A 12,727-nucleotide genomic window follows, 5' to 3' on the forward strand; every position below is an offset into this window, starting at 1 on the left:
TGTATATATACACAATGGAATATTTTTCAGCCTTAAGAGGAGAAAATCCTGTCTTTTGTGACAACATGAATGAAACTGGAGGATGTTATGCTAATTGAAATAAGCCAGATGGAGAAAAATACATACTGCATGGTAGCTCTTATATGTGGGATCTTAAAAAAGAAAAAAATGTTGAACTCATAGAAACAGAGCAGAAAAGTAGTTGCCATGGAATGGGGGTGGGGGCAATAGGGAGAGGTTGGCAAAAGGGATACGAAAGCTCACTTCCCAGATAGATGCCTGAGGCCTGAGCATCTAATGCATAATTGGTGCCTATAGATGATAACACTGTGATGCATAATTGAGGTTTGCTAAAACAGCAGAACTTAAATGTATTCACCAAAACACAACACAGCAAAATGAGACTAAGTGGGTCAATATGTGAGGGGCTGGCTGCGTTCCTCAGCTTGATGGGGGGATCTTTCCACAACGCAGTATACACAGATCAAATCATTATGCTATATACTTTAAAATTTTGTCAATTATACATCAATGGGGCTGAAAAAAAAAAGCCTACTAGATTTTCTTAAATTATTCCAGAGGTTTAAAAACAATTGTTTTATCATATCAATTATAACTTCTTTCCACAATTGCATAAATTATTTCATGGGATATTTGAACTATAGTACAAAACTCATCCAAGAAATTTTGGGTGGAGAGGGGGAAAAAACCAAGTGGATAAATTAGGGTTAAAATACACATTTGGCTTTTTATTTGTACCTGGATCTGGTAATAAACCTTATTGTATAACATTTAATTTAACCAAAGAAACCATAGATTTCTAAATAAGTATCACAAGCTATCTACAGAATCTTGGTGGTGAGTTGGGGATAGTTTCTAAAGTTTTTAGAACTCTATTTTTCTCCCAATTTTAATCTGTAAGAAAAACAAATGGCCATTTTCATCAAAGGATATCAACCTTTTTTAGAACTAAGAAATTGATTGCTGTATGTATCTTCAATAGCAATGCAAGAGTAATTATAGTAATGTGAGTTCAACGCAAGGAATCATAGATTTGTTTTGTTTTTTAATGAGAACTGTAAGTTTCCACTGGAAGTTCTACTTAAAAAATGACAAATTTGTTATAATTCTTTACCATTATAAACCATCTTTAATGTCACGGAGCCAGCTCAACCCCACGTAAATTACAACTTGGTCAGAGAGGGGAGTGACAATATTAATATTTCAAGCCTTACATGTTACATATTTGTCCCTTAACTCAAGCTGACAATATGATTTTTTTTAAGTTTCATGAAAGTATTAACCAAAAATTCAGTCTCTCTCAATATACTCAAATGTACATGTGAGTTTCAAAACAAATGGATTTTTCAACCATCAAGCATTTAACCATTCAAAATCAAAGATTTTCAGTAGCGTTTCTCAAAGCTGAATTCATTAAGCAATTATGCATCAATATCACTGATAAAAGTAGACTGAATTTCTGCACTAATACTATACATTTATTATTCTGATTTTTATTAACTCTAATTTTTATAGAGTATAATTTCTTTCATTCTTGGGGCTAAGCTTCCGAACAGAATAAACCATAGAGTAGATCCACAGACGCTAAAATGTGTCGAAATGGACACCATGGCTCCAATTTTAGCTTTTGTGTTTAAATTTTAACATTAAAAATAAAAAATAAAAAGCTTGCCTGACCAGGCAGTGGCGTAGTGGATAGTGCATCAGGCTGGGATGCTGTGGACCCAGGTTCAAAACCTAAGGTTGCTGGCTTGAGCACGGGCTCATTCAGTTTGAGTGGGGGCTCACCAGCTTGAGCGTGAGATCATAGACATGACCATATGGTTGCTGGTTTAAACCCAAAGGTCATTGGCTTGAAGCCCAAGGTCGCTGGCTTGAGCCCAAGGTCACTGGCTTCAGCAAGAGGTCACTGGCTCAGCTGGAGCCCCCTGGTCAAGGCACATATGAGAAAGCAATCAATGAACAACTTAGGTGCCACAACGAACAATTGATGCTTCTCATCTCTCCCCCTTCCTGTCTGTCTGTCCCTGTCTATCCCTCTCCACCCCTCTTTCTCTCTCTTGCTAAAAAAGAAATAAACTCATGCCCCATAATAGTATATATAACTAGGTGATTTTTAGCTAACTATAACTGTGAAGTACAACTGGAATATATTTCACAAGGGGCAAATGTTTTAAGTTTCACATAAAAATGCTACCTCTATCATAGCATTTGGAGATCAAGAAATCTGATGTGTTTGGCAAGGAAGTGAACTAAATGCCTTTAGTCAGCTTAGTGTTTGTAATAAACTGACATCAACCTAGACTTCCTGAAGAGCTTAACCTAGGAGGGTAGAGAACCATTACCCTCAATTGTTCACCGAGTGCCATGAATCAGAAGCTCAGTAAAAGCTGGGGGCGTGTCTGCAGTCCAGGCCCCAGAAGACACAGAAGGCCTCCTGCAAGAACGGGAATTCCAAGAAAGAGTCATTTGGAAAGGTTGTTGCCATTTCTTATCGAGTTTCAACAGGCGAGTTCACCAGCAGAAATGATGAATACTGATCCTGCTGGATGGCAAATTAGCCAGGTAAGTAAATGGTACAATTTCATCAACCAGAGAAAAGTCACGGTGCCTCTGTAGGCGGCTTTCTAAGGTCCATGACTCGCAACCAACTGGCAGACCGCCCATTGGGCAAATAGAAATATGAAAAGGGAAAAGAAGCACAGCTTAAGGCCTCCTGGGCCTTGAAGCCAGGGAGAGATCTAAATGGCACTTAATTTTATAAAATTCCCAAGTACTGAGCTTCTCAAAGTGAGGTCTGTGGAGTAGGCCACGTCCGAGATCTGCTGTTCCCAGTCTACAGTAGGTAAGTGCACTGATCTATTATTAGTCTACAGCAGTACAGGCTGAGACTAAGCATTTCTAAGGAGCGATTTGACAGTCATTTTTTTTATCTGTTGAATTTATTAATAAAAAAATGTTGTATTTTGTATATCTCTATTCTTTTTTACTTCACTTTTCTAGTCTAGTAACTGATCCTTATTCTATTTTATAAGAAGTATTGATCCAGAATGAATTGGGAATTTAAAAAAAAAAAAAGAGGCCCTTTATCATGGCTAGTTGAGAAGCATTTCACTAAAGCACCCAAAATAAACTTTTCTGTGGATAGTATGCATATTAGGATTGCAAGGACACTGATTTTCCTGTGATCGGCTCTTCAATTATTTGAATATTACGATTTTTCAGAAGCAGGTAATTGTGCCCATGTGGGCACTACACTGAGGTGCTCTGATTAACATCTGAATTAATTTAGAGATTTGAAATGTGGGCTAATAATCAAAACTGTTCCAAGGAACTGAGGTGTTAATTAACACGATTTCCTTGGAAAAGGAAAGCTCTGGGATAAAATGAGTTTGGGGTACACGCCCCAGCCCTCGGGCCTGCCTGCAAATTTCTAATACACTTCAGCATATTAGGGATTCCAAGAAGGCCTGTAATTAAGAAAAGTATTTAAGTACACAGATGTGATTGTCTTTATCTAAACACATATTTTGTTCAGAAAACACAGTTTTAGAAGTATGGGTATAGCCCAGACTCCAGATCAGCCATCAGAAATATCCCAAGGATTACTTACCAGGTGTCTGTTGTCTTCATTTGTACACGGACCATGCTACCCAGCCCCCACACCCTTGAGTTCCAGAATCAATGAGATAATGACCTCATACAGCTCCCTGAGGGCACGGAACTGGCTCCCATCCGACAGCCCAACACTTAGTGCTCCGCAGTTACTACATTGTTCTCTAGGGAATGTTCCAGGTTGTCTCATCACCCCGCAAACCCGGAAGGCTTGTTTTGGGGGCCAGTCCCTTAGGATGCCACGTCTTCAGAGGCCTCCCATCGCTGGTCCCCTGGGATGGTGTGGCAGGCACTTGGAAATGTAGATAAGCCCCAGAGGGAGCCAGGAGGAAGCCCTGCACTTGGGGAAAAACCCCAACCTTTGCCTCAACCTCTAAGCAGAGACTTTCCCCCTGCTGGGGGTGCAGGCCACAGCATGGCAAGATTCAGTTCCAGTTCCCATGCCCACATCAGGCACCCACTCTAACCCACCTACTCCTCTCTCTCCCTCAGAGGACCCACGTGGTACTCAGTGGGGACCCACTGAGCTGGATCAATCCTGCATCATCTCAGCTGGAGAACAAGCTCAACATAAAAAACGCCACAATCCCCAAATAGAAAGCACCACAACAAAGAAATCACGTCAGCCCAGCTCCTATTCAACCTCTACTTCCCCAATTCGTCAATCAACAGTAATATATTTTTCCTCAAAGAACTGTTATTTTTTATTTCTACGGCTCCTCTGTTTTCTTCAAAGTTAGCACCCAGAATTTGAGCGACATCTACAGGGTCCCGTGGTCAGTGAAATGTAGGACAAGGAATTGGGTTTTGAATACATTCCCCCAACCACCAAACCACAGGGTCTTTGTTAAGGTCAAAATTATCATGAAACATTATTTATAGAGTACACAATGAGCTCAGGTCTGCAGCTGTTACAAACTTGAGCCACAACTTGAAATAACAAAAAGGTGAAAAGATAAAGGGCCATTGGTTTTACTCACTGTTCACGTAAACATTAAATGTCACAGAAGAATCGACATCAGAATTGGACACTAGAAACGTGTATGTGCCTCCTTCAGTCCCTTTCAATCTGGTTAGGTGAAGTTCACTTACGTATCTACAAAGAAAGGACAGTGATCAGTCACCTGGGGACTGCCTATCTTGAGTACATGTCTTTCTCCGTTTCTATCTGGAAATACACGTCTGTTTAGGGAAAACACGGCTCACCTAATTCAGTATTAACAAGATCCACGTTAACAAATGCACACAAATATTTAATTTGGGACACATGCCTACTGTGTGAGAGTAGAGGGGAAAAGGCCGTCTCCACAGAACAGCTACGTCGCAGAGACTGCACCCTCTCTGACCTCCGGAGCCGTCCTCATGGCCACATTCTCACCAGCATCCTGCACGGGCCTGCCCTGCTTTGCTCTAACAGCACTGACCTGGAAAAGCCCCGGCCTGGCAGGCTGTCTCCACGCAGACACTCAGGGCCCTCGCGGCAAGGTCAGCGCTGTTGCCCTCACCTTCCTTCTTACAACACCGCAGTCTCTTGGTGTCCCTCCTACTCCACTACTTCTTCTGAGGGTCCTTTACAGTACTTTCTATTCAAGCTTCCGTTTTAGTGCAGGGCTGCCACATATGGCTGTGCAGACTGAATACGTATGACTGTTGGGGGAGTTACTGACATGGGCTCCAGTGTGGAAGGGGCGCCCTGGACCCACAAGAGCTACACAACCGCCTGGACATACACAGTGGTGTGTTCAGATTCTACTCACGCTGCACATGCTCTCTGGGCAATCCACTCTCGCACTGAACTGCTTGCTGTTTGCTCATTTTCGAACCCTTGCCTTCAGTTGAGGCTTCTGTGGCCCATGCCTCCTTTACAGAGCTGTTTTTCTGCCTGTCCCCCCTGCCTGGGTGCAGCTAAGACCCACACCTGCAACCTTCTCCGAGGACTGTCCTTTGGGTACTTAGAAGCACTTGGAAGTTGACCGTATTTCAGGTCAGCCAATGAGTGACTGACTATGGGGAGGGACGAACGCCCAGCTCCAGAGCACGCTGGGGTCAGACTGTCTCGCCTCCACCTCGCCCACATCCTCTCCTTCCCCCTCCCCACCCTGCTGCCCCACTCCCTGGCAGCTCTCTCTCTCCCTTAATGAAGCCCTTCCCTGAGAACCCTGCCTTAGGCTCTGCTCCTAGGGAAGCAGATCTAGGATACTTCCTACCTGGACATCGCTGACTGCCGTGGTCAACCTCAAATTCAACAAGCCCCAAGTCCTTACCCGCCCTCTTCTCCTTGAATGGGATCGCCTCTCACCATCTGACCTGGCTGGTGAAGCCAAAGTCCTAGGGGGCACCTTCAGCTCCTCCCTCTCTCCTACCCTCTCAATCACTATGTTAAGGAGGTGGCCTGGAAGCTTCCCAAACCCATCCTCTTCCCTCCAACCCATAGGCCTTGGTCCAGGGCGGCCTCACCTCTCACCTACCTGCCCTCACCTCTCACCCACCTTCTGACAACAGCCAATAGCTCCTGACTTATCTCTTATTGACCCTTTGATCTGGGTCCAATCACTTAACTCAGTTTCCTCTTCTACAGAAATGAGGGAAATAAGAGTGCCCTACTTGTAGGGTGTGTGAGGACTAAACTTACTGAGTTAATATATGAAAGGTGTTACTACTGCTTCTATATTTGTTAAAAATATTTTGAGGCTCAAATGAGAGGTCTGATGTAAAAGAATTCAGGTTCATTGCCTGGCCCAAAGCTACTCAATGATTCTTAGTTTCTTAGAGTTTAAAAAAAAAAAATGATTAAAGGCACCAACTTTCCTCTTTCTCCGAAGCGAGTTATCTAATGTGCCCTCAGTACATGAAAGTCACTGCTTTGAAGTATCCTCAGAACTCGAGAAAAGAACTATCCTCTATTTTACAAATGGCAAAACTGAGGCACAGATTTTTTTCTGTGCACTCTAAGCACACAGCAAATGAAATATTGGGATGAAGACCGCAGGAAGCAGTCCCCACTTCCTTTGCCAGGGGTCCTCTCATCCTATCACGGTCACAGAAATAGGGTGGTAAGCGCGGTGGGAGAAGAGGGGGCGCGTGTAATCCCCAGAGCCAGTCTCTTTTCTCACCTGATATTACTTTCATTCTCAGACTTGGGATAATTTTCCCATTTGTCAGTGAAGGTTTTGTTCATATAGATCCACTGCTGCTGTTCAGGTTTCGGGTACGCCTCGTATTCAACAACCAGATCGACGTTTTCGCCATCATTTACAAATACCGTAGTATTCGCCACAGGGAGGATGTTAATGAATCCTTTATCTAATCGTGAACAGAATAAAACAGAAAGAAGCCATTATCCGCACCGACCCAACAAAAAAATACAACTTCATCTTTGGATTACGAAGATAACTGACATTCAGTATGAACTGGCGATAACAAGTAAAAGGATTTAAACTAGCCATTTGACATTTATTTTGCTCTTGTAAAATCACTGTCATAAAGCGATTCTTGAAACACTTGAAATGTTTATTCATCCATCACTATCTCTTCAGCAACTTTCTGACTTAAGGTCTGACTGCCTTTTCTCCTTCCCACAGCCTTGGGACTCAGGGGCTGTTTCTCAGGAGAGGAAGTGCAGAAAGAGGTAAAGTGGGGTACATCTGAAGGGAAGTGGCAGAGCCCCAACTCAAAACCAGGCCAGGCCACCCCAAAGCCCTGTTCTCTCTGCTACTCCATGCTGTACCCGAATCCTACTCTACTCCGAGCCCCTAGAGAAATCCCTCTTCCTTCTATCTCTTCCTGTTCTTGCCCCGTCCCAACCCACTCCTGAAACAATATGAAACCAGATTCAGGTTTCTTAGCCACAAGTCTTTCCAGTTATACAGTTATATTCTTGGAAATTGATGAATGGATTTTAAAAAATCTGATTACATACAACAATATGCTCAAAACATCCTTACTAATTGCTTTCTGGAGCTGAAGCTGATATATCAACATACTCCCTAATCAACTTAGCAAATTAGCACTTACTGAGTTTAATATTTTAAAAGCATAGCCTTCTATTCAAATTAATAAATGGTTCCCAATCACGTTTAGGGACAGAGTAGCACTCTTTCTCTGTGCTGACTCCGTAATTGCAACTAAAGTGTCTTTTTCATGTTCAGTCCGGCAAGATCCTTTCAATTACAACATGGGCAGAAATACCAAAATTATATGAGATTATTGTGGGACAGATCCCAGACCTCTAACATTGCTACATAAATTACTGAAGAAATATGTGGGGAAAGGACAGAAATGAAAACAAATATGGCATCATTTTATTATTGCCCGTGATTAAGAATTTCTCCACCCAACAAGTACTTCATCTAAATCAAGCACTAAGAGTAGGGTTGCATTAAAAAAATAAGAAAACAGATTAAAATCAAACAATACACAAAAGACCAAAAAAATGTGTAAATGAAGTAATTTTAAAATCATTATTATTTTCCATAAATCAAAAACATCAAATGTTTCATTACACTCTGTTCTCTTTAAGTAGATGCTTGGAAAATACATATTTAGTGAGATTTCTAGAGTAGGGAAGAGAAGCTAAACCAATGTGTATACCAGACATGGTGGGGTTAGGGGCACAGGTCACCATGTTCCAATTGATGTTCTGTAGAACCAGTGACCCATGTCCCTGTGACCCACCTTCCTGAAAGTTCATGCTATAGCCTCTAAGGATGGGTGGGCTAGGGTAGGAAGGAGAAGCCCAGTTCACACACACCCCCACCACTACAAATGAGCTCAAGCCATGAGTGGTAAAACAATAAACCAAAAGGCTAAGGAACCCCACCAAAAGACTCAGAAAAATACTTTAAGCTCTAAGCATTTGCAATCATCAATTGAGAAATTCTAAATCCATTTCCAAACTTAAGTCATTTAGCAAGGACTAGAATTTTTGAAAAAGCTCAACTTATGCTTCATTTGTTTGGTGGTAGGGAGGGGAGGGTGAGTAACACAGAGAATAAAAGGTTCTCTATTAAACAGGTAGAATTTGCTTTTGTGTCTAGCTAGAAGAAGCTACAAATGATCATTTTCATTCATTCATTTATTCATTCATTCATTCATTCATTCATTCATTCATTCATCGATGCTAATAAAAATGTCTAAGAATCTGTTTAATGTTTCATTTGCATAAAAAGGAAACTAGTAATTTCTACTTTCACTACTGCCATTTATACATTCCCATAGAGATATTTACCTACTACTTCCAAGGTTGTTGTGACATTTGCTGATCCAAAAGTATTATTGGCATAACACATGAACACTCCAGAATCATTAACTCTCGCTGAGCTGATAGTCAGTCTTTCCTGCCGTACAAAATTGAAGTCACCCTGATGCCAGCTATTACTCTTTACCTGTGCTCTAGTATGCTGGTTTCAGAAGGAGAAAAAAAAAATCAAAGATTACCATAAAATTTATATTCAGGATCTTTCCTAGATAAATTAAAAATAGCAACAATTAGCTTCTCCATATTAGCATTCATTATACACTACTTAGGTAAGAATAATAAAGCATCACGACAAGACTGTCATTGGAACTCTTCATATTACAGAATTATATTGAAAGATAGTCATTATTAATGATTGGGGAAAACATGAAAATTCATTTCTTAATAAGCAGAGCATACATAATTCCAAATCCTCTGCAGTGCTAAATATTTTTAACAGTGCCAAATTTTAAGTTACTAGATAAGAAATATTGCGGAACACTGATGTTTTACAATGAGTCAGCATACTTACATCGATTATTTCCTGTTATATATTTCGGTCTATTCTACAGTCCAGTGATCGAAAGAAACATTGCTAATAATAATCACGATCCATTTTATTAACATGTATATTATTTTCATGAATAAAAAGAGAGTCTTAATGTCTACAACTAACTTGGAAATTCACCCTATAGTTTTTACCAAGCAGAATTTTGGCAACTCTTAAAGGGAATTCCAAGGTATATAACACACATAAAACCAAGCCCCAAATTATTTAAGCATGAGCTGCAGAGAAAAGGTTGTGAATTTACCCTTGTAATATCACCATCCTACTCTACTATTTGTCTGAAGACAAGACATAGAGAGATTTCTTATATGGAAAAGTCAAAAGAAAAAAGTATAATAAAAACCATAGCCATTCTCTAAAAAGATTAAAAGGAATAGCACGTAACTTTCCGTCTTTTTCAAATTTTCTGAAATATGACACATTTCTATTACAATGAAAAAAAAAAACTAAAAAATGAAAGTAAACAAGAGCTGATACTGACATGGAATGAGATCAAGGGTGATTTGCTGGCCAGGCGGTGGTGAACCTATTAGCATTAGACTCTTCTGACAGTCCCGTAAATCAGAGCAACCCTCTGGAAAGCAACTTGGCAGCATGTTCATACCCCTGATCCCCCCAGCAAATTTATCTCAAGGAAATAACTCAACAAAAAAACAAAAGCTCTAAGATGTTTACTGCAGTGAAAACTCAGATGAACTAAATGTATATACCAGATAACAAAAATTATGAATAGGTGAAAACAGGAAAAGGTTTATATTACTTAAAAAAACATAAATTGAGTGTAACTTAAAACTGCAACCATGTGATAATACATATGCTGCACGGGGACAGAAAGAAGAAGACTAGGAAAACAATGCGGGCAATATAGCATCTGTAAGGACTAGCCACATGAGACTCCTGTGCAATGGAAACAACAAAGAGTTCAAACTGAGTGGTGTCTAAAACCTAGAGTATGTTCCAAATATTGAAGACTTAATATGAAAATATAATGTAAACTATCCCATTAATAATTTTATGTTAATTACATGATAAAGTAATATTTTCAATATATTGAGTGAAATAAAATATATTATTAAAATCAATTTTACTTTTTTTTACTCTTTGTATTGTACCTGCTAGGAGACATAAAATTGCTCAGGGGACTCGCGCGGTATATCCATTGCCCAGCACTACTACTATATACAATGTGGGATTATATCTATTTTTCTTTCTTACGTTATTAGAGTTTTGGAAACCTATACATTAAAATAAGCACGCATAAAAGCTGACTGCCAAAGTTGAAAGCTTTGAAATAAAATGAGAAGCCTTCTTTTTGTTAACTAATTGTGAGATTCTGGACAAGTCAAGGGGACCTCTAGTCTTTTGTTTCTAAACGAGAATGAGGGAACAAAGGTCTATAAAGGCCTCTGCAGTTAGATACGCTATGTAGATTTTAAAATACTCCCTTCTAAGAGAGTCTTCTCATAATTAATCGGCAGACATCTGCCATTTCACTGCATAAGATCAAGTGTTAAGAAGATGCAGTTGCGAGGTGAAGTGACATCCTCTCTAGCCTTTCCCAGTTCATTATGTCACAGACTTCTCCTCTGTGAAGGCAGATGACAAAGGGCAGATAACATACCACATTCTAGATTTCGGGTATCCTCCTTTATAGTTCTTGAAAGAGCCCAAGAGTCTACAATGGGGAGCTAAACAGAGACACTGATCATGTCGGTACCAGAAGAAATAGAATGGTCATAAATGATGCAATATCAACACCTAAACCCAAAGACCATAATTTAGGATACTGTCAAAGATTATAATCAAAAGCAGGTCAAAACACAAGGGTTTATAAGATTTACAAAAGCTAAGCAAGATTCACAAGTTGTTATGGGAATGCAGCATAATCAAGTGTCAAAATAACCTGGAGATGTTCTCTCTGAACATATGTATCCTGATTTATCAATGTCACCCCATTAAAATTAATTAAAAAAAAGAAAAACAATACATTTTTTAAAAAATGATTAAAAAAAAGATTCACAAGTGTTGAACAAACTCCAGAGTCGCTAACATTTGAAAACAAAACAATTGTAAAAGCTAAAAGTTTAACCTAAATTTCACTGAGTTAAACTTACTCTCAACAGTCAGAATCAAATACAGTACTATGGATTTTTAAGATAATTTGAGAGTGCTAACAGTGCTAAGTATTCCAAATTAAGTCAAAGGATATCAATAAAAGATTTGTAGATGAACCTTGGCACCGAGCCATGAGCCCCATCTGCAAGTCGCACATTACATATTGCTTGCACGTGATCTGGTTTTCCTTAACCCTTGGAGGGGCACACTGGGATTTCCCCAAAGAGCTCCCAACACTGACAGCTTATCTACCAGTGCCGGTGGATTAATTGGGAATGGCATGCAGGGCTCCTGGGAAAAATAGTTTAGAACAAAACTGCCTGGGGCAATTTAATTTCTCATCTCAAAAAGGCTAATTTTTAAGTTACACTGAAGCTCAAATACACACACAGACTAAACTGTTCTCTCATCTGAAATCAAGAATTATAGAAAGCCAATTAATACAGGACTGTGTTGTGTTAGGTTAGTCAAAAATCCATACATATGCTACCGTTTTTTATTAAATTATACAGTATAGAAACTAACACCCATTTCTCTGAGCCATTGGTTTGAAAGGACAAGTCCACAGGACAATCTATTCTCCTAGTCAATGGCAGGCTTCATTTAGTAAGGTATCATCCATCACAGGTCTACATGAATACCATCATCATGCTTTGTATTATGCTAATCACCATGGTTACTTGTTTAAGCAAAGAATTCTTTTAAAAGGCATGAAATTGCCATTGTTGAATATAGGGCATGAAGAGGAAGAAGAGAAATTGGAAGAGAAAAATATAGCACTTCTCTTTCCCAATCTAATGCATACATGTGTACTAAAGAAAACCACTGTGACAGCTCATTAACTAGACGGTCAAGATTACTCAAGCAAAAACTAGTGAAAACTCAGTGAATGAAAACTGTAAACAAAATATTTTAAAGACCCTGCTATTAATATGAGTATTTAGAGAGAAAAAAACCCTCAAATACAACTGGCTAAAATTTAATTTTAAGATATGCCTAATATAGTAATCTGACATCCAGACGTTCAATATACATTTGTTAAATGAATGAGAACTTAAACATGTACAAATGTTTCAGATCAAAGATAACCGTCTTATTAATCTCAACTAAAACAAATAGAAAACTAAAAAATTAGCAACTTGATCTCAGGTAACCAGCCTCAAAGGAGGAAA

At 39.5% G+C, this 12,727-nt stretch overlaps 1 protein-coding gene across 4 annotated transcripts in view; it reads right to left on the reverse strand.

Moving 5' to 3' along the window:
- KIT (KIT proto-oncogene, receptor tyrosine kinase) overlaps nucleotides 1–12,727 on the reverse strand; it is an 80,212-nt gene that overhangs the window by 27,819 nt on the left and 39,666 nt on the right. For all 4 annotated transcript variants that reach the window (XM_066280211.1, XM_066280209.1, XM_066280208.1 and 1 more), the window contains exons 5-7: nucleotides 8,864–9,035; nucleotides 6,750–6,939; nucleotides 4,617–4,732 (exon numbers count right to left, since the gene is read on the reverse strand). In XM_066280211.1, the coding sequence (XP_066136308.1) occupies nucleotides 4,617–4,732; nucleotides 6,750–6,939; nucleotides 8,864–9,035 (478 nt within the window). The remainder of the gene's footprint in view (nucleotides 1–4,616; nucleotides 4,733–6,749; nucleotides 6,940–8,863; nucleotides 9,036–12,727) is intronic.

This window comes from Saccopteryx bilineata, chromosome 5 (assembly GCF_036850765.1).
Source record: "Saccopteryx bilineata isolate mSacBil1 chromosome 5, mSacBil1_pri_phased_curated, whole genome shotgun sequence".
NCBI lineage: Eukaryota > Metazoa > Chordata > Mammalia > Chiroptera > Emballonuridae > Saccopteryx > Saccopteryx bilineata.